This window comes from Myodes glareolus, chromosome 10, assembly GCF_982192425.1.
Source record: "Myodes glareolus chromosome 10, mMyoGla1.1, whole genome shotgun sequence".
Lineage (NCBI taxonomy): Eukaryota > Metazoa > Chordata > Mammalia > Rodentia > Cricetidae > Myodes > Myodes glareolus.
This window is the reverse complement of record NC_142035.1, coordinates 43,246,758-43,273,623: the sequence shown is the minus strand read 5'-3', so window position 1 is coordinate 43,273,623 and position 26,866 is coordinate 43,246,758. Positions and strand designations below refer to the sequence as shown.

Sequence of the window (26,866 nt, the reverse complement as noted above, 5' to 3'; positions counted from 1 at the left end):
TAACATAGAGTTGTATTCAAAGTATAAGGTGACGATTGGTGGAATCTTGCTATTATTTTCAATGAAAAAAGTAAGCAGATGATTTAGAAAAATGATAACTTCCTCAAACAGAAGAACCCCATATAATTGATTTACAAAATGTCACTCAGGGCAGCTAACTTCCTAGCTCTTAATGGAAGCGTCTCAGAGTCTTTTCCTTCCAGGCAGTGTGTTCTAAATGAAGATACAAAAAAATTGCTTTAGACTTGAGAAGCCTGGGAAGCAGCCTCCGGCAGAAATAGCACCAATTGTCATTATTAAGTCATATCGATGACAAGCACCTTGGATAGAATGCAGTGGAAAGGCTCTAATGGCTCTTGTAGGACTTGGGTGCAGGTCAGTGTTAGAGAATTGCGAAGCCCTGGCTGGCCCTGGCGTGGAGAGAGAGAAAGGTAAAAATAGGGGTAGATGCAAATTGTAATGGTTATCAAACACCAGGAAAACCTGGGAAACACTAGCAGTATAGGAAGATAGGAGACCTGAATGTCGTGTCCTCTTGAACGGGATTGTGTCACAGAAAAAAAGATAATGGGTCGGGGCAAGGACATCAAAGTGTCAATGTCAGTTTATTAATTATACCTAAGTACCATATTACTGTAAGATATTAACCATAGGGACCATTGAATTTGTTATATAGAAGTTCTGTGGACATATATTTATATTGCTGTATTTTCTATAAATTCCAAACCATTAAAAAATGAAATTTTCTTTTTTCTTTCTTCTTCTTCTTTGTTTTAATGGGCCAAGGTTGAAAGTAGGATGTAGTTTGTCAAAAGCTGGGGTGGAGAGCAGATAATAAAGAATTATATGATGTGGGCATAATTTTAATTTTGAGAAGCTAAAAGACTCTGTGAAGGGTGACAGCGATGGCTGCCCAGTGGTCTGGACGCCCTTAATATTACTGATTTGTGTACTTAAAATGATTAAAATGGTAATTTGTGAGTTAAGTGTATTTTATCACAATAAAAACCTTTGAAAATTTCCTAAAATAGAGAAAACTAGTGAAAAAGAAACCACAGAGAGACTGAAAATGACATTTGAAAAAATTTCTAAGAATGTAGGGTGACGGAAAAGATTGGTGGGTGAGATCCAACTACTTTACCAGGTTTCTGCTAAGCACACAGCAGTGCTCAGGGTTTAGACTCTGTTTATTCATTTGTAAATATTGCAAACCTACCCCCACAAAACACCACTAAAAAACAAACAAAATTATTTTAGAAAATTAAAGTGGGTGTTCTGTATGGAAAGACAGAACAAAAGTTAGAGGCCCAATATACTTGGGTCTACTGGGAGAAATAAGCTTGATATTGCACTGTATCTACTTATACATTATTATTAATAATTTCAACATGATTGGATGCCAATATTCTTCCTTTCCACTATGAGCTGGCTCAAGATCATTGTTTCCAGTCACTGGCTCAGATTAATTAGGAACATGAAAATGTCTATACACATGAAAATACAGCAGCAATTTTTAGAGAGACCATAATATTTAAGCAAACCTAGTAAATCTTATTTATGTTAATGAATATTTGTTATATTTTTAAATGATTTATTAGCACATATCAGTGTCTTAATTAGGGTCTCTATTTCTGTGAAGAGACACCATGACCCTGACAACTCTTATAAAGGAAAACATTTAGAGGGTGGCTTACTGTTTCTGAGTACTAATCCATTGTCATCATAGTGAAACATGGTGGTGTACAGGCAGATCTGCTGCTAAAGAATAGACCTACATCTTGACTCACAGGCAACAGAAAGTGATCTGAACATTGGGGGTAGCTCAAGCATATATGAGACCTCAAACCCTACCTCCACAGTGACATACTTCCTCCAATAAGGCCACATCTACTCCAACAAAGCTACACTTCTTAATACTGCCATTTTTTGGAGACTATTTTCTTTCAAACCACCCACTTCAAAAAGATACTACACTGGAAAAGCTGGTAGCTGACTTAGGAACATAACCATAAATGCTGAGAAGGGACGCTGACTGTATACTCCACAGGTCTTTATACAGTCAGTGCAGTCAGTTGACCCAAGTATTGAGGCTTCTGGAGGCTGGAGACTCCATTACACAGCAAAGCATGAGTTACACAGGCAACTGAATATGGATCTTAAAACGCTTCACACACACAGTGAGTGGTCTCAGTTTCATCTCAAAAACATGGAGATAAAATTGTGTCTTCTCCTCTAAGATGTTTTTTCATTTCCTGGTGTTCTATATGTATACGGTTTTCCTTAGGACTGAGATTATGATGTCTGCCATTTTAGAAGAATATATTTATTATTTGTGCCATGTAATTATTTGAGTATCATATCTTCTATTAAAAAAAATAAAAGTCCAGGATTTAAACAGATTAACATACACAAAAGCATTTCTCGTCTACTAAGTAGTCCAGGATAGGTGGTTCTCCTAAAAGGTAGCTTTCTTCTACTGATGATTCAGGTAGACTCTAATCTATCTACAGCATCTTCTAGGGTCTCCTCATCTTTCCTATGAAGAAAGAAGAGGACAGGATAAGACCAGATATGGCCCTTACCTTTCTTTGATTCCTCTTTTATTTCTGAGCACTACTCAAATGCCCACAAATGCCAGGGTTGCTGGGAAACCCAACTCATGATGCAGAAAGGATTTCCTCACAGTTCTCTGCAGTGTGCACAGGAAAGTGCCAATAGTGGTGGTCGTGGGTTACCTCTGCCTTAAGATATGCACAGGTTCATCAAATATTTACTTTGAGACGGGGCGGTGGTGGCACACACCTTTAATCCCAACACTTGGGAGGAGGCAGAGGCAGGCAGATCTCTGTGAGTTTGAGGCCAGCCTGGTCTAAAAGAGCTAGTTCCAGGACAGGCTCCAAAACTACAGAGAAACGGTGTCTCAAATACCCTGCCCAAAAGAGAAGAAGAATTTACTGTGAAGATCCACATCCTTCTGTGGGGTAAAGAGAATAGCCATCGCAATGAAGCGCATACAACATCACCATTCAAATGGTGACAATTTACCCCTCAGTTTTCCATGTCCTGTAAGTGGGTTAGTAAGAATCCCATCAGAGCATGTTTTGTAAGGCATCCAGGTATGATTACATATTGTTGAGCTGATGTTAAAGAAATCACTAGGGTCACATCATTAAATAGCATTTAATGAAACAATGAGTCTCTTCGAGCTGCATCCTTGTTCTTTAAAAATAGACTTGCAAAATGGACACATAATGAAGTCAGACTCTGTTGTATTTGGAATTAGCTTTCTTTATATTTGCATAGATACTTTCTATCATATCGATTTTTAGCTATAAATTTTATTTAAGAACACCACCTGATCATCATGAGGATGTTTCAATAAGGTGATTATTCATAACAAGAAACCAGGTATGGCTCATGTATGTCAGCAATCATAATTGCCCACCCAGAAGTTCTCAAACTGAAAGAAACACTTGAATCATTTGTAGGATTTTGTTAAGATCCAGACTGTTGGTTCTAGCCCCCTAGAGCTCCAAGCTAGGGGATTTTGGTGGTACCCAGAAATTTGTTTCTAACAAACTTTCAGATGATATACCAAAGGGGGTGAAGGGCTACACTCTGAAAGGTACCTGTCAAATAATAACAACAGAGTGAAGGGGGAAAGTTATGAAATCTGTGTACTTTCTTTGAGGTTGGACTATTTGCTGTGGCCTAGCTTTTGTAATACAAAAATAATAACGCCGAAAGACATACAGTGCTTAAGACTCAGGTTAATTTAATTCCATAATCATAAGACAGAATAGGTCCAATTTTGGTACTGAAGAGGTTTCTGTACTTAATTTTGACTGACCCACATAGAGCGAATGTGATTCATCTGACTTGTGACTGAAAATCCCAATAACCTAGGACATTCAAAACGACATATATATTTGCAATGCGGCCTAAATGAAAGAAATGGACCTACAGAAAAGTAAGAAAGATTAGGTCAGAGGGAAGCAAGCAGTCATCTGCCTAAATGTTAAGGCAAAGAACAAGAAAATGACAGAAATTTTAAGAAAAGGCAAGATAGAATAGTTTCCCTAAAGAGTAGTCCAATGTTTGAGCTAAATAGGGTTTTGTTTTTGTTTTTGTTTTTCTGCTGGGAGAAGAGAGGGAGCTTGATGTTCTCTCTCCTCATCTCGCAATATAGGGGATGAACCAGGACGTGTGCAGGCCAGACAAGTGCTCCATCACGAAGCTACATCTCTAGAGTTACCTAGCCAGTCTTTATATTTACTTTTTAAAAATAATTCTGAGGGAGATTTATTATTTTGCTTTATTTTTATCTGCACAGAAAGAAATACATTTTTCAAGATTGAAAATGGTGATCTGTCCTCTTGGGAACTTGAAGGCTATGTTAAGGATTCATGAATTATTTCTTTTGAAAAATTATAGACACAGGGATAACAGCGAGGCTGGTCGATATTTAGGTTGCAAGAGAGATTATAAGATTCAAAACGCTAGAGGATAAAGTACTTTTATCACGACATAAGTTGTGAAGTGAATAGATACAAAAGCAAAATGCATCCTCTTTCGAGAGTTCGAGGCCGCAGGGAATCAACAGATAGGACTCATATCCAGAGCTGATCACCGATGATGGTGCTTAGCGGAGTTCTGCTTAAAGACTGTGATCTGGAACCACAAAAACATCTCACAGTAACTGGACATACTAAGTGACTCTTTCTTCCCACTGTTGTGTCTTTGACGAAAGAACCATCTAAGATAGTAATTATTTTCCCCTAGCTATCTTTATACATGGATGTTGTTAAAAAAAATGATAATATATTTCATTGAAAAGAAGGAGAGATACAAAGAAATTCTCCCTGGCACTGAGCCTGTGCCATCTCCTCCCGTCCCCCCTTGGAATAGTTCCACCGTCAAATGTTTCTTAGTTCATCTCCCGGTTTAGAATTTGAGAAAAGTCATCCAAGGACTTTGTTTATTTGTTATGCCTGGCTTTGTGGCACCATTCAATGAATTCTCTGTTCTCAAAGTGCTCCTTTGCTGTGACAAGGGGGAAGTTCAGGTCAGCGCATGTGCAGAAACCTGATGTGAGGTGCACTGACCGGTTCTTTCTCAGCAGATATTCAAGGGACCCTGCTGTAACAACTGCTCCCACTGTTAGTCAGCCTGCAGGAGCGCAGATGGGCATGCATGTAGTCCTGGAAGCTGGCTTCCTGTTCTTGCTTACACCACTCGTATTTCCCATAGCACCTGCCTCCATGCAGGGGCACATGCCAATGGCTGACCTCGGCATGATGGGCTTGCACTAGGAGTTTGCACATCTAGCACCTGTGCTCCATAGTTCCTCCTCCCTCCTCTCATTCCTTCTTTCCAAAAGAAATTTATACATACAATAGAAAAACATAGAAAGTAAGACAGGGAAACTCTTTTAAATCTTTGGTTGTGTTTTTGTAATTTTTTTTTTTTTTTGGTTGTTCTTCCCCTCCCGGTACCTCCCCCCCCCCAGCTGTATGTTTTTTCTCAGGGTGCAGTTTTACTCAAGAGTCCTCTGGTCTCTGCCACTTGTTCTTAGTCTGACTCCTTAACTGTCTTTTACTCTTTTCCAACTTCCGGTTCTTTAACATTTGAGTGACTCTATGCTTCACCGCCCGCCCCCTCCCCCCCAGTTGAATAAAATAAAGTACCTGGTGTCCTCATTTTTCAGCATATTCAAATGAAGGGAGTGAGTGGGAGAATTTATCAGCCTTCTCCTAAAGGTCAAGCCAAGGGTGTGCTAAGGAAGACAAATGTCTGCTATTAGTTGCCCTTGTTTGTTTTCTTTGGCCTTCCTGTTCTGGGCAGTAATTGGGGCAAACACTAGGTCTTATAAAAAAGTTTTCACAACTTATTACTTCCTTTCTCTTTGTCAGAAGGGCAGACGGGAGCAGTTCCGTGGTTCCCTGTGCAGAAGTTCAAGGACAGTGTGAGGAGACTATTCACTTTCCCCTCACTGGTGGTAATCCACTACCCACCTTCAGAATTGTCCACACCTGATTCTGAAGGTGGAAATTTCTGCTTTCCAATTAGCTGTATAGGGCCTTGAACACTCCCTTCCCCATTCCACACTGGCTAACAACCTTATTTCGTGAGGAGTTGTGATCCTCATTTCTCTGGGTCATGCCCGCTGGATCCTACCACCCTTAGTGCTTTTATGTAAACACTTGCATTGCCTTGAATTTTATTCGATAAGTGTTGAATTTGAGCATTTCATGATTACGAGGTTCTTTCTGTTTTTAATGCAGAGTTCTCCTCTTAAAAGCAAAAACCGAACAACGTTTTTTGATACTACAATGGCATTATTTCTCCCTTCTCTTTTCTCCCTCCAGATTCTCTCATATACCCACCTTCACTTTCCTTCAAATTCATGGGCTCTTTTTCACTAATCATTATTGCGTCTGTGTAGATATTTGTATCTACCATATCTCTAATTGACAAAGAAGTAACTGTATTGATTGAATACAACGTGTTGTCATGGCGTGTGTACATATTTGGATCTAGCTAACGAATGGCTCCATGACCTCCTGTCCATTCCAGCTCCCCAGAATTAGAACATTTTAAGTTTGTATTTTCTCAGTTTTGAAATGTAAACTCTTTCATTTTTTTTTCTTAGCTGCTTTGCTCATCTTCCCTCGTCCCATTCAGAATCCGTCATCACTATCCAGTCCCTTCCTAATAAGTGATAATATAAAATTAATAGGATTTGCAAAAAAACCTAGAAAAGTATTATTTGTATATGTTTTTAGAAATATCTTCATGTTTTTTCAGGAGTTTAAAAATGTTTTTCTTTATTTTTTGAATTTGAACATATACCCAATCATGTTTATCTCCTCTTCATCTCCCCCTCCAGGTTCTCCATGATCCCCCAACATCCTCCCTTCCCAACTTCATATCTTTTTGCTTTTGATCATCCACCCAGTCCAGTTAGTGCTACCCATGAATCATTTTTATTCAGCTTTGGAATAAAGTTATATGTATACCATTATGTTCTGTTTTTTTCAGAGAGAAGTTGGAGTGGGTGGTAAAACCAAAATCCATCCTTAGCAAGCAGAAGTCACACAGTGGCTATGAATATGTTTCCTTTTAGCTCTGAATAAGACAAAATTAAGTCTGACTCGGGGATTAGGTAAATGAATACTTTTTATAGCTTTGATGTTCTTAGTAGGAAATATTCCTCCCCTAAAATCAAGCTCCTTCTCTTAGATAATGATGTGGCCATGCTTTTGATAAAAGTGTTTGCACATTAGAGTGGATAATTTGTTTCCATGTGTCTATTTATCAGGAATGGTCAAAATAATTTTTAATCTAAGGATGGTACAAGATGAACGGCAGAATACTAAAACAGCATTTGGACTTAGGAAATGCTCATTGGGTGGGCATATAATAATGATGGTTTAAAACATGCAGAAATAGAGTAAGACCAAAAAAAATAATTAATAGCAGTAAATATGTATGATTCTGGCTGATCGCTTCAAGTTTAACATTCTTTTCTAAACTATTTATAAATGATAGCAGATCTGTTCCTCCAAACTGATCTCTCCCAGCCCATGCAAGAAGCAGTATCTAAAAGGTGTATTAAGGCAGGAAAACCAGGGGTAAGAGCTGCCAAAGCTGGACAAGCAGGTGGGAGTGGGGACCAGCAAGGCTGAATTTGCTGCTTAATTTCTAGTCTTAATTTATGCTCCACTGAGAGCTCCAGAACAAAACTTGTACCAGGAACTTTGTTCTGCCCTATGGCCAGATTGCCAGGCATCCTGCTTCTGCAGCTGTCAGTCAAGAGCTCAGAGGTTGCTTGAGAGTACATATCCTTCCAGCACTTCCTCCTGTCTCTCTCCTTCAGTGAAATGTGTCTAGCGGGTCAAAGGTAATCAAAGATCACAAATGCCTGCTTTGAGAGTAAAAGAGACAGTGGTCGGTGGTGTCGAGCTAGAGAAGGGGCTGGGCAGGGAGCCAGCTGAGCAGCAACAGAAGCGAAATGTCCTGACGAGATGAAAAGCAACCTGGGACTACTTGAGTTTTCCCAGAGTGCTTTGTGCTTGCCTTAGTGCTGAGGCTGAGCCACTGCCGAATCAAAAACAAAAGCTTACTTTACTTACTCGACTTACTTCAGGAGAACCTTAGGGCCGATGTATTGATTGACTCTGAGTGTTCTCCTCAGGAAAATTCATTAAGTTTCATTGTCCCCATTAGCTTCCCTACTCCATATGGCACAAATTAGCATTTGAAAAAGACTCAGTTTGATTCCTCTGCCTTGCCAGAAAACTCAAAATGATCTTAAGAGGTAAGACATGTCAGAGGAAAAAGAAGCATTTTATGTATGTGTATATATACATATGTGTATGTATATTTACACATAATAGTTACATTGTATAAGCACATATATGTGTCATCTTAAATAGATTAACTCCTCACATAGTCAAAATGTCATATACGATAAAAAGTACCTCAGAATCCTGCCGTGGCTGAAACTCAGATTCGGTCATATGAAATAAAACCCTTAGTGCTGAAATATGTGTAGTGTCTATTTTTAAACAAGTAGCTGAAGGTGAAAATTAGACAGTTCAGGTAGATTTCACCAAGTGGCTGTAAAGGTAAGGCGAGGCTGAAAGCCATTCATGTATTCAGAGATCACCGGCCCTGCCCTGATTCTGTAACTAGAGAGAAAGGGAAGTTGTATTTGGTTTCCAGCCCAGAAGTATCATGCACAGGGGTTGAATCAGAATTTCTGGAACTAAGCCAGTCATGCTCAGAATGTGGCTCTGATGCTGCCGGGCTCAGCGTAGAAATGGTTGCTTTAATCTCCAAGGCTATGTGTGCTACTGATGCACGGAGACATCCAAAGCCAACTTTTTCAAACTATTGATGCTCAGTCCCCTCAGTGCTGGGTGGACTCTTGGGGCAATTCTGTCATAAATGGATAAAGGTAGCCCATCCAAGTGTCTGGACGTCCTACCAAGCCCTGCTTAATTAGGCTTCTCTGTGGGCAGCCATTGTCTCCATTCAAGATCTAGGGCAGAAGTTCTTAAACCTTGGCTTGTATTTGAATTACCCTGAGGCTTATTGAAAAAGATTGTTGGTTCCACCCCACAGCTTCTAATACAGTAGATCTAGTGGAGGACAAAGACTTTGTATTTTCTACGTGTTCTCAAGTGGTATTGGTGTCTTGCATTGAGGGACCACATTCTCAGACCCCTGATCTTGAGACAGGAAGGAACTTAAATAGTACAAGTGGCCTGTGATAAGTTGTATGCTCAGTTATATTAAGGTAAGATTGAACAATAGAATCAGCTTCCATGACCAGAGAAATGTCGCTGACCATCATGATATAGGTGTAGACCAGAGATTGCATTTTAGATGACTCCAAAGGACAATTTAGCTACTGCTGAAATCATTTCGACTTTACAAGTGGAAGCCGCTTGTTTCCATAATAAGTCTACAGCATCTTATTTCTTTCAAAAAGACCTTTTATGGACATTGGATTCTGTGCTTACCCAAAATATTCATGAAAATAGTTCCTAGCACTCAAGAAACTATTTGCAAAATGATGGATGCCACTATCCCTGAATCTGATTAGCATGAAATGAGTAAATTCTCTCAGTACAGGAAATAACAGAAGATTGTGTGCGTGTAATCTTTATTGACATTGATAGTATTAATATTTGAGTCCTTAACAAATGTGGCACCATTCACTCCTTCTCCCTGCACCAAATCAAATATGGCACATTCTTCTATGAGCTACCTAGTAATAAGAACTAATAATATCAAACATGTTGTTCATAAAACCTCACATGTTCCTAAAATGTGTCATCTTTAGGATAGATAAAGCTATATCACATTGATTAGACACTTTTTCCTCCATTTTTTTTAAAAAATAATGTCAGCTAAATTAAGTAAAAATAAAGTCATTGCTCTCATTTGAAATGTTACCTGGGAGTAGTGTATTAGCTCTTTTCTGCTTCATAACAAATTACCACACACTCTGTGACAAATGTTTCTCTTACAGTGTCAGTTAACCAGGATCACGCCTATTTAGGGACTTGCCAGGGTGCGAGAACTTTCTTCAGGGTGGTTGCCGCACATTTAGCTCGAGTTTTGCTATCCTGGTCAGGTAGTTGCCAACATTTTTCTGCTGAGTTCCCTGTATTCTAGAGCAGTGGTTATCAACCTTCCTAATGTGCAACCCTTTAATATATTTTCTCATGTTGGCGTGACCCCCAACCATAAAGTTATCCCATTGTTACTTCATAACTTTAATTCTGTTACTGTTATGAATTGTAATGTGAATATGTAAATGCAGGATATCTGATCTGTGACCCCTATGGGAGTTGGACCCACAAGTTCAGAATCTTTTACTTAAATAGTATACAACCTAGGCTTCAGGCCAGACAGAACCCTGTTGTTCCCATCCGGCTCTCACTTCTAGGTCTCCTGCAAAGTCACCTCAGTATCACTTTTGGTTAAATCGTTAGATGGAAAGTTTTCGTAAAAGCTGCAAAATTATCTTCCCGCTGTCATCTCTCCCAGCATAATCACGAGCAAGCCAGCCTACCACGTCTGCCATATTGTCCCGCTTAGAAGCCAGTATGCTTCTGTCTGTGCTTGAACAGACACGATTATAGAAAAGTGCGGGTGCCACAGGGCCACCTTAGCATTCCCTGCTACCACAGGTAGGAAAAGTGTTGGAGTCGGTGATGAAATTGCCCGACTGGTCAATAGTAGTGGCGTATTTGTTAGCTCTCTCGTCCGCCGCAGGGAGGATTAGATACAGGTGTTGGTGTTGTCACACTGCTTAATGAGGTGACATCTGTAGATCATCTCCCACATTTTTTGGCAGATCGTCGGTCTCTGCTCTTAATAGTTCTAATTACTATTACTGTTGGTAGCGCTAATTACATGCTTTCTGTTCATTTTCACCCCCTTGAGTGATGGGGAAACTTTAATCCCATCACAATAAACTTCCATTTCTGTCTCATTGATTCGATCTTTCAACAACATTTAGCACTGATAACTTCCTCCTGGCAGATGGACTTTTCCTTAACACTGGTTATATGAGGGTGGTCTGGTGTATCATCTGACTCCTCGCAGTTCATCCCTTTCTGCCCACTTCAGATAACTAATCAATGTGAAAACCAAGCCGTTTTGGAATTCCAAAGTAGAGTCTCCTCTTTCTGTCCCTGGGTCATGTGTCAGTGGACAAGGCACAAGCAACTGTGGATTACAACCACTGCAGAGGAAAGTAGTTACGTGTTTACTAAAACAGTATAAACTGCTTCTTGCAATTAGTCCCATCAAAGTGTAGTTTAACAATGATTTACACAGTATTTACGCTTTCTCGGGCATTGTAAATAATCCAGAGAAGATAGTATCAGAGTCATTGTGCTTAGGCTACATGCCAATCACTGTGGAGTTTTGTATGTAAAGGATATGAACATCTGTGGATAGTGGTGTCCATGGAGGTTCTGCCACCAATCTGCCGCAAATATTGAGAACTGTGTATTTTGAGACAAAGTTATGTCTCCCAATGGTGATCTGGAACCCCCGAGGCTTTAAATGCATTTAGAACGCTGGCACAGGTCCTTATTCTTGCCATGCTGTCTTATGAGGCTGGAAGATAACCATGCTACCTGCTGCAGCCTGCTAAACTCTGTGACCCATTCCTTCTCCAGTGCGCTTACATGGCTTGTTTTTCTATCATTCCCCTGGGTGTTCATACCAACAGGCTCCCTTTGTCTCCATGAATTTACCATGTCATTCTTCTCTCAGGGAGACATCTATGTCTGGGCAAATGTGCTATGCTTCTGTTTCTCCACTCTGTGTATTCATTCTTGTTGTGAATTAGTGCTTGTTGAAGACACATACAGACTGAAATCTGTGTGCCCAAAGAGTGGCAAGATTGTGTTTCTTTTGCTCAAAAAATACCTTCGGTATTGAATATTTGCTAAATTGCACACACTAAGTGAAAATGCATTAAACAAAGAATGAGGTAGTACATTTTCTATAGATTCCATCTTAGCATGGGTGTTGTATGGTTAGTCATTAGAGGGTCCCTCCATTTCCCTGGGCTTCGCTTTCTTTGCTTATTAGCCTCTATTTTATCCTTGCAACATCTCCCGTTCCAAGTGAAACAAGTCTATAAAGTCTGCACCTTGTTTAGAAGCCCCCTTAGCATTGTACATTGCATTAAAGATGCTGCCTGGCTTGTTGAGGTGGTGTCTCCTCTTTACCTATCTTAGCTTTTGAAAGAATATATGAGTTTTAGTCCTTGGGGGATGCCCTATCTCTAAAGGAGAGGTAATAGCCAAGGAAAGAAAAGAGAGAAGAAAATGCACATAACATTAAATTACACATTTTTCTGTCAAATTGGCTATATTTCTGACTGTATCATTGAGACAGAATTTGGAACAAGGCTAGGAATAACATTCAGACTTCAGGATCGAGTAAGCGGCATTGCAAGGCACTGAGTGCCAAACATAGTCTTCAAAACATGGAATTGTGATAAGTAATCCACGTACTGTGTCAGTCAACTTTTGTGTCTATTGGTTATTTGTACAAGCTATCTATCAGATTGATTTTCTTGTAGTTTGTTCCTATTAGAGCCCAAGTTGGGACAGTATTTCCCATGTTCAGCAGGGTATCATTCCTTCTATAACCAAGTAGAATACAGCCTCTGCTCTGAACTCTTAGCCCAAGCACTATATATATATATATATATATATATATATATATATATATATATATGTGTGTGTGTGTGTGTGTGTGTGTGTGTGTGTGTGTATACATATATATGGAGAAGAAATGGCATAATGTCTTTGTCAAGATATTCACAACAAAACCCAGAAACTCCATGTTAATACACAGTTAATATAACCTGTAACACAAGAATCATCTTACATTTTTGTCTCACTTATTTTACATTTAATTTTGGTGCATGAAGGTGAAACCAATTTTCTTTAGAAATAGCTTCTCTTGCTGTTTCAGGTTTTTCATGAAATATCTTTAATCTTCAGAAATTGTTTATTATTCCTACATAGTCCTGGGTTTTTTATATGCTTTATTATCTATAGGGTTTGAATTGGCAATGTCCTCCATGAGCTCTCGGCCCCCAGTTAGAGGTGCTGTTTTGGGAGGCCGTGTGGAGGGAAAGCTCGGAAGGATGAAGTGCATCACCAGGGTGGACTTTTGAAAATTTTATAGCCTTCTGATCTGCTTCATGCTTGTTGCTAGAGATGTGCTCTTTAAGCTTCCTTCTGCTGCCAGTGCCTGCCACGTTTTGCTGTGCCCCTTGTCATAATGGACTCATCTCTCTGAAACCATCTGTCAAAATAAATCCATTCTCCCTTAAGTCGCCTTTGGTTATAGTGTTTCTTCACAACCACAGAAACGTGACTAATATGTCAACTTTCAGTGCTTCTACTGGAACATTGTCCTTTTTGTTTCAAATGGGAAGTGTTGACAGCCTTTTATGGTTGCGGTTACCCTTCTTTGCTTAGTAGAGATCTCAGGTTAATATCTCAGTTGATTTAGCTGCAGCCCAAGAAGTAAGATGTTGCTGGTGCCGGCATCTTTGCTTGCCACATGGGTTACCTGGTACACACAAACGTCTGCAATAATCTGCCTAACTTTGGAAGTGAGAGTTCCAAGAGATGACTCCCATTTTCTGCCTACTATGTTTATGAATCTTGCATTGTATTCAACCCAGTATATCTAAATAAAGAAAATGAGATAGTAGTCACGTCTGTTCAGGAATGGTGCATCTCATTCCCATTGGTCTTTCTCATATCTCTGATTATAAAACAATAGAAAAATTAAGCCTATAGAGTGAATAAAATAAGAGCCCAGATGGGGGAGATAGTATGGGGATTTTTGAGACCTATACTACATGATCAGGACACCCTCTTATAAACAGAATAGAGTTAAAGAACAAAGAGTCAGGTCTATGTTCATGCTCCTCCATAGTTCACACCCCTCTTTGTAAGATCCCCAAAATATTCTCCAATTGTGAATTGTAAAGATGTCTTTGGCAGCCAGTGTATTAACTCATGCTAGTTTTGGTAAATCAAGATTGAACAGCTTAATGAATATACCCCATGTGGAGGTACACATAATCACACTACACACCCAACCATTAGTATCTTCTCTGTGAAATGTTTATGGCTGTAATTGCTGTTCTGATTATGGATTGTGTGAACTTGAAGCATGCTATTATATTGGGTGACTAATGGAATTTAGCAACAATGCATAGACATTGGTATTCTGCAAAGAGTTGCATTTTAAATTGTAGCCTTTCCTGAATTTGCAGTGGATTTCATGGCTCATCTCCCTCACAGTAGGTTTGTGGCTGATGGGCTGAAATCTTTCTGCTGGATATAAACATCTGAGACCATCCAGTCTTCCCTTAGCTGGCAGGTATTACTTTTCGCATCATGCATTCAAAACAAAAATCTGCATCAATATTTCCCCAAACATTTGATTGCTGCTGATTCACTTTTATCCATATGTATAAAGGGGGAAAACACAAAATTTTAGTGCATTTGCTGGGGGTCTTAGGGATGTGGTTCAATCTTTATAGATGTCATTGTGGGCCTAAAACAGATGTCTGTTGCTGCGCTCTCCTTTTATATACCTAGGCAAGTCGGATGGCCTTAGAACTTAAAAAAAAAATCTATTTCAGTGATGACAATGTTTTTAATGAATGTTTAAATTTCTGAACTAGTGAAGGATATAATTTATGGTAAAAGAATTTTCAAAACTAGAAGTTTACGGTGTTTTCTCTCAGTTACATCAAATCTAAGCCTAGATTACTCACTATTAGCTACAATTTTATATTCAATAGGTATTATTGACAGTTCCCTGTGAAAGAGTAAGTCAGAGATTCTTCAAGTAATTTATAATTATTATGTAGTGCTCCATCATGCTCACCCAGAAGCCTTACATTAGCTTGTAGTTGGCATTTTCTCTAGGCCACCAACTAGCTCCCAAATAAAGACACAGAGACTTATTATTAAATATGAATGCTTGGGCTTAGCTTATGTTTGCCTCACCATCTTAACTCAAATTTTAACTTAATTTAGCCTGTGTCTATTCATCTATGTTTTGCCTCGAGCCTTTTTACCTTTCTTTCATTCTATATCTCCTACTTTCCTGTTTCCTCTGTGTCTATCTGGCTGGCTCCTGGCATCTCCCTGGCATCTCTTTTTCTTTCTTCCTGGAGACAAAATTCTTCCTGGAGATAAAATTCTTCCTGCCCAGAAATTCCACCTATATCTCCTCCCTCACTATTGGCCATTCAACTTTGTATTAGACCTATCAAGTAGGTGCCTTAGGCAGGCATGGTAAAACGGCAACACATCTTTAAATAATTAAACAAGGGCAGCACATCTTTGCACAGTTAAACAAATGTTCCACAACATAAACAAATGTAGCACAGCTTTGCATAGTTAAACAAATATCACGTAACAGTAGCATCTCTGAGTGTGGGTTTATTAGCACATCTCAAAGTGTCTGTCCTTTTCAGCATCAGCACCAGTTAGAAGTTATTAGAGATCAGATTCTCAAGCTTTATGTCTTGAAGCCTTTCAAATTACTTGGATTAAGGCTCCCTTCTGAGAGCCACCGGCATTTGAGGCATTGCCACTATTTAATAGGTGATACGGTTTCTATCCAGCAAGTTATCCAGCAAGTTCGCAAAGCTAGAAGGCACTACCTCTCCAGTGAGCTAAGAAAGGTCCACGTCAGTGCTTTATAATGGATTGTGTTGTTCAAACTATGAACACAGGAAAATTAACCTAGAAAATGTTTTAATGACAGAAGCAACATTTCCGTGGTTCCTTACATATGGTTCCACCCTTTCTTCATCATGGAGGAGAGAAAAGGAGACAATGAAAGCCCAGAGGAATGGCTTTTATGCTAATGGAAGTGGGGTATGCTATTTTAATCATGCCTTTCCAGCTGAGAGGGCCTCTGAACAGCACTTCCACCTGGGTCCTTCCCATGCCACATTACCCACCCCATGGCACCCTAGATGCTTTTCCTGAACACACAATTTTACACACCAGTAGAGGCTTCTTAGCCCTGGGGTGTCAGAATGAATCCCTAGGGTAGCTGACATTAACTCTCCCTCCACGACTTGGGTAATGACGGCTTCCTCCAGAGCTGGCAGTAAAGAACAATATTCATTATCATCAGTAGAAAAGTAATGGTGCTTACTAAGTTCTTTGTGAACTCAGTTTGGGTTCTTTGTGTGTAAACCAACCAGCAATGTTTCAGTCCATTTGACCAACTGAGATGAAAACCTTTGAATAGAAAAAGTTACTATCAAATTTGATAAGTATAAAATGTATGTAGAAGGTTTTTAATCGACCTGTGTGGGACCGTCATTCAACCATGAGCTGGCATATATGTGCCTCTCCATATCTGTTGCGTGACTGTTTTGAGCTCCATCATTCCTGCTCGCATGCATTCCCTCTGGCTTGTTGCTCCTCTCTATACAGCCAGAAATTCCACCTCAGTCTTGTGAATTAGCCTTCCATAGCCAGTATCTGCAGGTGTTCTGAAGTATCTCCTTTAAAGGAAAGTGATTGGCTTATTTGTGAGTGTTTCAGAATGGACAATCTACTTTTGCATTTTGTGATTTAATCCTCGCTAATAGTCAATGCTCTGCAGGCATTCAATAAAGAGTGTTCAGATGAATAGATCCGTGGCATTTGCTCTTGGACAGATTTCCCCAGTCAACAACTCTCAAACATGAAAGCGGTGTGCTGGAGGTTTGAGTCCCAGGGAGGAACTCAGACCCCCAAGCACTGCTGCTGCTTTCTCTCTCTCCTTATGTCTCATTCTCCTATGACAAACCTTCGCTCTGTAGCCTATCTCTCAGATCTCCACACTGTTTGTGTACTGAAGTTTAACTCCCCCAGGCTCTATTGGAAGCCCAGTGCTCACTCTTCTGCAGTGTTACTGCGGAAGTGAATAAACTGGGCTTGGGCTCACCTCTGTCTAATTTGGTTGTGTATTATTTCTCAGACAGATCCATGATGCAGGTGTCTAAGCTGAACCTTGAATGTCAGGTTGATAGCACACTTTTCTGGCACTCATGATGTACTTTCAATGCTGTGAAATCTTTGTACACACATTGAAGGGGACTTTGGAGAAAAATCTATGTTACCGTGTCCTGCAAGTTCCTTTTGCCTGGTTTCACGCGTCACTCTATGTAGTATGGGAAGATTTTCACAGGTCAGTCCCTGTGAAGAATAGGTCAAGAAATCTACCAAGATGGGGATAGGAAACTTCCAAAATGGAATGAGCGTGAGAAGAAACTCTTCTATCCAATCTTCATTCCATCTCTCAGAGAGGTGGCCAAAGCAGAGTGTTCGCTTCAACCTGATATATGTGTGCAGTAGAGAGATTCAATATCCAAATAGATTCTGTAAGAAGGTGATCAAACTGTTTTGTACCAGACATTTGGAATAGGAAAGTATCTGTCAGAAAAATTTCCTTGAGATTATTAGTATTCTTGAGTATCTTATACAAATTATCTAGAGAGTGTGTTGTCAGATGAATCATGGTACAGTGCCTTTTCTGGGAGGACGGGGCAAGATGCTTGCATCCTGTTGAGTCTTGACCAGGAGACATTTGTTTGATACTTGCAGCCCCTGTAAGGAAGTATTATTTATAATTCTATGCTCTTTGGCTGGTGCATAAATGCTACAAACATTATGAGCACTATCGATCAGTAGACTCTCAAGGTTTCCAGCCCTCTGGTGTTGTCTTCTATGGCTTATCTTCACATAGCCAACACTTAATCCTATGGGCCACTGAAGTCACCTATGCAGATCTCTTGTTCCACTGCCACCAAGCACACATCTTTGCTATTCATTGCTCCTGGCTTTTTTTTTATCTTCTGCCCTCCTACTTCTTTTGATGTGCATGGGCTGTGTCTCTAAGTATCTGAAGACAATGAATATCTTAGATGCATTTCAAACCCCCTGGGCCATTCTTATCTGAAATATTTCTCCCCCTGCACTCTCCAACTGTGAGAAACCTATTTTCCACTTCCTCAAGGTAAATGATTCCTCCATGTGTACTTAGGGGAAAAAATTCTCTTTCCCCACTTCTCACAGCAGTTAACTTTAAAACTGGCATTAACATACTCTTCCTTGTCTTACACATATGCTTTCCTTTATGTTCTTTCCCCTGCTTGATGGCGCTCTAGAAAAGCAATCATGCATGCATGTTTCTTGTGTCCCGAAGTAACTTACATATGATAGTTGTTTGAATAATGAATAAGTTTGTTAATGAATATGGAAAATGATAGTGGTGTGAGATTTGTGGTCAAGAGGCTGGGAACGGAATTTGGGTTGTGTGTGTATCCATATATTGTCGAGATGCTTTCGGTGGGTGAGTGCGCTGATGGGGGCAGCTCCTCCTTCTGGCCTCTCTAATCTTATCTCCCTGATGTCTCCCACACTCCAACTACATTCAGCGACTCCAGGATTACTTTTCAACAGCAGAACAAAGAGACTGGGTTTCTCTTGATTTAGGAATGGCTTAGAGTGGCAGTTCTCAACCTGTGGGCTGTAACCCCCATAGGGATCACAGATAGCTTGCATATCAGATATTTACATTATGATTCTTAACCATTGCAAAATTGCAGTTATGAAGTAAGCAACAAAGTAAGTTTTTGGTTGGAAGGCACCGTAACATGTGGAACTATGTTAAAGAGTCACAGTATTAGAAAGGTCGAGAAAGCTGGCATAGTGGATGCAGATGTAAGGATGCAAACTATGTACTTCGTTTGTTTAGTAAGATGTTTTAGCAAATATATTGGAATATGTATTAAATTGAGCAGATAGCAGTTGATGATCTTTCCTTTCTGATTCAATTAGACATAATATAGAGGGGTGGCCTATTGCAGATGCATTCTCAGACAAATCTCCAGATGATAGTATCCTTTGAAGTGATTTCAATGGCATCAAACAAAGAGAAACAATATGCGTGGTGGCTTAAAAGTTTCCCATTTTGCCTTCCAGGAGACGGAGCTGTTAGACCTCAGCCTTGTCAAGGATGCCAGGTGTGGGAAACATGCCAAAGCTCCCAAGGTAGGAAGCACGGAACCTGTGCTTGTACCAGCTGCTACTTTGATTCTTTATCTGTGTCAAGATATCAATTAGTTGGCCCAGTTAAAAGTTTCTGTGTTGTAGATGTTGTGAAGCCCAACAGTCAGTGTGCTCGGCTCACTTGAACTTTCCTTACAAGAAGGAAGCAATGGGTGAGCAGATGGGCGGTATAATGCAGGCATTTGCTTATTGCTTTGTTATTTTACTTTTGTCTGAAGATAAAAAGTAGATATAGGTAATGCCAAAGAAGTTACAGATTGAGCATCTATAATGGAAAATTTGAAAATACTGTAAATTCTGAGTGGAAAATTCTATTCTGATCAATGCCTTGGTCACTAAAAATATTGTAAAAGTTTCAGACTATGCATATGAGGTGTATATGAATTTTGTGCTTAAACCTGGGTCACATTAACAAGATGAGTACATATACACCAATGTTTCAAAGTTTTAAAATTGGAACACTCTTATCTCAAGTACGTTGAATAAGGTATACTTAACCTCTGTTGGTTAACTTGAAATGCCCAAGATATTTTTGAGACCACTTGCAACATATCACTGACCTCGGAAGCATTAGTAAACATGTATTTCTTCACTTGTATTTATAATAATTCAGATTCATCCTAGTAAACAGATAGGATATAAAGCTAAAACGCTGCGCAATCAGAACAATCACATTCGTAACGGCAAAAGTTAATTCTGCACATTCGTATGGGGGACACGTTGGGATATGTCTAGTGGGATGTCATTGGTTTGTCTTTGCAGCATATTTTCTGAAGGGAATACTCAAACGCTGGATGAAGAAAATGTGTTCTCTAGCATATCTAGGTTGGTATAGTGTATTGACTTGTCATCAAAACTGAAAGCTCGTTGTTACTGGATTTAATATTTAACACATTACGTACTTTATGTCTGGCAGAGACAGTGTATTAGCAAGGCAGCAAGAGAAGGGATGATGCCGTGAGGAGCTTACACCAGCAATTTTCTTTTTTTAGTGTCTTTCCACCACTGTTGCCTTTGCATCTAAAAGTCAGAATAGTTTCGTTAACGTTCAGAATGATCTGTTACTTTGGAGGTGCAGAGAAAAAAGTCAGCCACAATAGTTTTTCCTCACAGACATCTTGCAGCCGTAGGTTGATGCCAACAAAGTCTAGCATGGGGCAAATACCAGTCACTGGGGGTAGCTGAATGGGTTAAAATGGTTGACTAGAAAATGTGAAAAATCATGTTTAGAAAGAAAAACAATCAGGAGAGTCTGCAAGAAGGCTTCTAAGCATATTTCATGTGGGACCAGCGAACCATTTAGATATCTGTTCTTGCACAGGGAATTTCAGGGGTTTGGTCTTTGCACTTCATGGCAAGCATCTTGGAATTAACCATTTGTTGATTATACAGAATTATTCCCAGTTTGAGGTTAGCAAAGAATCTTTGCCTCTTCTTCAAATGTTGTTTCAGTCAGGTTTCATGTAAGCCTCTTAGCTGCATGCATCATATCAATAACTTAGCAGTGAAAGTTGTCTTTCAACTCAGGGTTACTGGCCTCACCTGGTTTCAATACTAGCTGAATTTCTACCCCACCTGACAGCTTCTCACCAGCCCCCCCACTTGTTCTCACCAGCCCTCCACTGGTTCTCCAGCACTGAACCCAAAGCCAAGCCCACTGCCTCTTGGAAAGCGGCAAGTGGGACCTGGTCTCTTTCACTTGCTTATCAGCGAGTGCTTGGTTTAGGGATGCGGCTTGATAAATGTCTATTGAGTGTTGAAAAATGATGCCAGTGGCATCTGCACTGTGCTCTGCTGGTAAACTACGATTAGCTCTCCAAGGGCCTCCCTTGAGGAAGTGCTTTTGAGAGACAGAATACTCAGCTTGTCTGTTTTCCCTAACACTTTCCTGGAGAGAAGGGCTGCTTTCTTTGTGGACCATTCTTGTTCCTTGCTGTTTCTGTGAGCCTTCCTCCACACTCACAAAGCCGGTTCTGTTCTGTTTACCTGGATGACCTTGCTGAGACCTACTTACTCCTCATAGGCTGTTAATAGATGCTTAATAGGAGTGCTGTGGGGAGGCAATGAGATAATTCATTAACAACCCATCTGCACAGAAGATCTCGAATTTAACTCCTCATGAACTCATCTTGGGAAATTTATATATATATATAAAAAAATGTTGCTGCCTCTTTCTTGCTCCCCACAAAGTCTGGTTCCTTGCGAATCTAATGGCTATGGATGATGTGTGGCTTCAGGGTGCTGAAACACAAAGTTGCAGCAGAATATCACGGCTCTAATGCCCTGATGACGCTGCCATCTTAAAAAAAATTTGGTGGCACTGAAGACAGAACCAAGGACCTCACACATGCTTGTCAAGTTCTGCATTGAATTATTCCCTACCCTTCCTCCCAACATTTGTAAAAAATATTATTTTAAAATTTCAGATCTGATTTCCAAGAAGTTAATTTTCATCTCATTTTCTTAAATTGGAAAAGTTTAAATGTCAAGAGTGCTCGGAGTAGGAGTCTTCTCAAAAGAGCTCCGTGGGTCCTCCAGCGATGTGGGCGAATGTGTCGATCGACGCGAAGATGCCTGAATTTGACAAAGATGACCTCAGCTCAACCTAGATAAATACAAATATAACATATTTAAAATGTGTGGAGTCTTATTCTGTCTGATTCTGCCGCTCAGTTTATGGCATCAAGGGCCAGGTACCTGTTTTTCTCACCAACCTACTGAGTCTTCATCAGGTCTCCAATCCAGGGACGCCCTCAACAGCTTTTGGCTGACAGCGGGGCAAGGAGGTGTTGAAGGAGAAGAGTTGTTCTCTAGAGCCTTCCAGAGTGAGTTCAGTAGGATGCCTTGTTGAATAAGGTGTGTGGCTTGAGGTGGATGGCTGTTTTATTTGTTAGGGACCGCTAAGAATGCCGGGATAAAGGCCAGATGTGGTGGCAGATATCTTTAATCCCACTCAGCAGGAAAGGCAGGTGGATCAGATCTCTGAGTCCCAGGCTAGCCTGGTTTACAGAGTGAGTTCTAGAACAGCCAGAGCTACATAGTGAGACACTTTCCCAAAAATAATGTTAAGAAAATGATGAAGAAGAAAGAGAAGAAAAAGAGAAGGAGGAAGAAGAGGAAGAACATGAATGCTGGGATAAAGTTTTCAGAACTTAAAACAAGAAATTCCAAATAAAGAGTAGAAAAAAATGTAGTGACAGGTTTAAAAAGTAGAACAGTATTGAAATAGTGACTTATGCAGTAAGCCCAGAACTTGGAAGACTGAGGTGGGGGTCACAAGCCTGAGCCTAGACTGGGCTGCACAGCAATATGACCCTGTGTTAAAAACAAAACAAGAAGCCACCAAGGAGTGTGGACATTAAAAAAAATCATAAAGGCACAGAGACAGCTAAAGCTGCCGACTCAGGAAAGACAGCAAAGTAAAAGGGGAACAGATTGAGTTTAAGACTTTCAGCAGAAACTTCTAGATCAGAATAAAAGCACCTGTGGAGTGAATGTTTATCAGACCTTGAGGCGCCCCGCAGATGTTTATCTACGTGTTTGTATTGCTTTTGTTCTTCCCAGCATCTTGTCACATAAAAATTCAATACTGGGCTGCGAATGAACTGCTTCTGTCCCTGCTGTGATTTGAAATGACTTTTGAGGAAATTGAGGAAGCGATGTGATGCCCTGCTAATGAACTTAAGTGTAGACTTCCCGCACAGTACGGCTTTTGTTCAAGGCACTAGTTTTGGGATTTCTCATTGGAGTGACTTTGGGAGACTTTATAATCTAAATGCAAAGGAGCAGAAGGCACCTTGCGTAGATCGTTAGCTCCAAAAGGCATTGCTCTCTCCTCCCTTTGCCCTTTCCCTCCGCCCCGCCACTCATTTATGAAGTTCACTCCCAAGCATGGCGCTGCGGCAGCTACTTCTGGTTTACACTGTTTATATCCACTCCGTGGGCTGATTTCAAAAGGATCTCTGTTCTCAGACAGTGTCACCGTGGTGTTGGATCTATTAGCAGTTCTTGACCCAGCAGATTAATTCAGTGCCTTGTGTCCAGCATTAATTGAAATGGACTCAACTAGAATTAAAAACATCTCGTACAGGGTGGCTTCTTTCATGCAATGTTTTTGTGTATATTAAATACATTTTCTGGATCATGCAACAAAGTACTTTTTTTTTCTAAAAGTCATGCGAGAAAGATTAACCGATGCTAATACAAAGAGATGATATCACTGCTGTCCACGTTCTTTAGGATGTAGCAAGTGAGTAGATATGGAGATCAACTAGGGAAGAGCCGCTGTCAGCTCTTGTGCCCACTGTGCCACTGATGAGCTAAAAGCAGGGGTGCCTTCCTTTCTCTGGGTCTCACTTTTCCTCATCTGTGCAATGGGTACGTGGTGTTTGTCTTGTTTTAGGAGTATTTCTGCTAGCTTTGATTCCAAATTTTAAATGAGGTAATTAATCATAGTCAGATGTTTCATATTATAGATTCTAGAGCTGGTATCCAGCAAATCGACACAACCTAACTTGCGTTGGACATGATTAATCAGGTAAAAGTAAAGGGAAAAAAACCTCAAGTCCCAAACTCATGGCAGTCACAGGATGCAAACTAGAGGAAAATAATATTTAAGTTTTTACACATGGCCTCTTGAAAGTAAATTCTAAATTGAATTTAGACTCAGCAGGAAGCAATGTCACAGTTACAAAGACTTCCCAACTTTATACTATGCATGGCATCTAGGCTGTGTATAGTCAGTTTTCAGTGACATACGCAGCAATATCTGTGAGAAACATCACCATGACCTTCTTTCCTGAGCTTTTCCTTCAGTAAAGGCAACTATTTCACAAACCAGCCAGGCAGCCGGATCCTTTGATTGGTAGAGAGCAATTTATGTCAGATCTGTAATGCTGATTTTAATGTGGGTGCTTTTTAAATATTTGCGTCAATAAGTAAGCTCTAAATTGTATATAGCATCACCTGAATCCCACGAGGCATATTAGAGTAAAATTAAATTTTAAAAATTGATTAGTCTTTGCTTTCTTAATCTTTATGTAGTAAACGACACTTGTAATATTAGTATTATTTTTTAACTTCAATAATTTCAAACTGTATGGTTTGGGGGTTTGGCAAGGAGTTGGTGATTTGTGGCAGGTACGTACCTAGATTCTGGAGCAGGACAGCAGTGGAAAAACAGGGCAGACACTCAGGCCCATGTAATTCTGTTTGGGGATGATGGTGATCAAAAACGGGGTGCTCCAGAAGAGAACTGCAGCCCCAGAGTTCTGGGATGACTGACGTCCTGTAGGGGAGTCTCTCTACCCTGGCATCAGCCTGATATCAATGAATGGAGAGCGGTGGTGTAAATCTTGGCTACAGCTTGCCATGGCCTCTAGCCCTACGGAAACCTTTCAACGTGTCATAGAGCATGGGAGGAGATGCCTCGTAAGAAGAAGAAGAAGAAGCTAGGGGGGGAACCATAGGTGATCAGCTATGGGGAGCCTTTCTGTGATACGCAGCTGTTACAGGGTAAGCTATCTCGATGAAGCTAGAATTTAAGGAGGGCCTGAATTGGGTGAATGACCGCAGGCAGAGAGAGCATCCAGGCAGAGGGTCCCACAAAAGCAAAGGCTCCGAGTGGGGCTTGTACGCGTTCTGTTTGAACAACAGGGAGGGCAGTGGAACTACACTGGGTGTCAAGCCTGAGGCCATGCCAGTGACTTGAGCTGTTTTCCTAGCACAGTAAAGAGACACAGAGACTTCTGAGCAGGGTAGAATCGGGGTCTCTGACAGCCGTGCTGTGTTGAGAACGGACTTCAGAATGTGAAGGAAGAAGCCGTGGAGAGTGACTGGCCGCTGCAGAGAGCCTGGACTGTGATGTTGGTGACTTGTGGCCAGGGCGGTAGCTGCTGAAGGAGTGAAAAACATGCTAACATCTAAACATGCATTGACAATGGGAACACGGGATTTATTAATGTGCTGGATGAGAAGATTGAGGAAAGAGTTTTTTTAAAAAAGGTAGCTATAAGTATTTTGACCTGGGAAACTGGGATAACTGATTCACTATGTCATGAGATAGGCAAAAAAAGAAAGGAATACATCTTAAAATGGAAAAATTCAGAGTTTGGATTTGAATAATTAAACAGTTGTGTTGTCTGTCAAACGTCTAATGTGAAGAAGACTCAAAAGGTCAGAGGAGATGTTGACCCTGGAAATGGAACTTCAGGTGTTTAAAGCTGGGGGGGGGGATGAGTTTGTACAAAACAAGACACTAAGGCTGAGGAGATGGCTCAGTAAGTGCTTGATCTCCGAGCTTGGGCTTCTGGTTTGGATGCCCACATCACTGTGAAAAGTCCTAGGCATAGTTGGGCGTGTCTGAAATCACAGAATTGGGAAGCAGAGAAATGTAGAGCCTGAGAACCCATCAGCTAACTACCCTAGCTGAAATGGCAAGCTGCTGGGCCTTATCTCAAGGCACTAAGGCAGGGAGCAGAGGAACACATCCTGAAATCCTGTTGCAACTTCTACATGTTCACTCCTGCTGCATCTTCCACATGTTCACTCCTGGGCACATGCTCCTGCACACTTGCATGTTCTATGCCCACATATGATGCACAATGCACAATTACACTCACACATGACACAGAATTCACAGATATACCTAGAGAGACTAATGGGAGGCAGATAGAAGAAGATCTCAACTGCATCCTGATGTCCATGGGCTGTAGACTTTGATGACTTTGTTAAGAGCCAGCTAAAAGCCTGCAAACTGTACTACACCAAAGAGAGGAAAGCAGAACCTCAAGCAAGCAGCCACTTATTGCCCAGTGTCTCTGCGATGAATTGATATATGAAAATGTAGCACGTGCTTCAGTATTGAGGGTTAGTTAGTCTTGAAGAGACTGAAATTATAACATGTGCTACAATATAAGCAAACCTTGACGATATCTTTCTAAGAAAAATAATATATAAATATTATTATATATAAATAATGAAAAGATAAGTAATATATAAATACTTATATATTATAAATATACTTATAAATACTTACAATAAAGTAATATATAAATTTATAAATATATAAATAAATATAAATATATAAATATATAAATTAATATATAAATATAATATATAAATATATATATTTGTATATATAATATACAAATGAAGTTTGATTCCATTCAGATGTCAGGTACCCAGAGTACACATTCAGAGAGTAAAATGATGGATGGTCAGGGCTGTGAGAGAGGGAAAATGAAGGCATTGTTACACAGTTCAGAGCTCAGTTTGAGAAGATGAAAGGGTCTCATGGGTATATGATGATGTTGGCGGTACCACAGTATGTGTGTTTTAATGTCGCTGAACTTTTGTGAATCATGCTCTGTATATTTCACCAGAATAAAAGAGACCATCAGTAAGGACAAAGTAAATAACAGAAAAGAATACCCACGTCCCTTAAAATGCATTTAGGAAAGAGAAGGCAGAGGGGGTTGGAGGTGGGTCAAGCAGAATTTCTTCCTAGCCTTCTGTTTTCCTACTGAAACTTTGTATTGAGGATACCACTGCACAGTCTTTCAAAATTTCCCTATATCATAAACATGCCTTGCTCGTTTTCCTAAGGGACTGTTTGTTTAAGAGTTGTCAGATCCCAAATAGCTCATCATAGGATTTGGATGCCAATACAGAAAGCTCATAATGAGCTGTTATTTGGGTGTTCTACAACAGCGGTC

General features: G+C 40.2%; 1 protein-coding gene across 2 annotated transcripts in view; it reads left to right on the top strand.

Annotated features, from left to right (window-relative positions):
* Positions 1-26,866, top strand: part of Plcb1 (phospholipase C beta 1) — a 700,152-nt gene that overhangs the window by 196,783 nt on the left and 476,503 nt on the right. For both annotated transcript variants that reach the window (XM_087911176.1, XM_087911177.1), the window contains exon 3: positions 19,065-19,133. In XM_087911176.1, the coding sequence (XP_087767302.1) occupies positions 19,065-19,133 (69 nt within the window). The remainder of the gene's footprint in view (positions 1-19,064; positions 19,134-26,866) is intronic.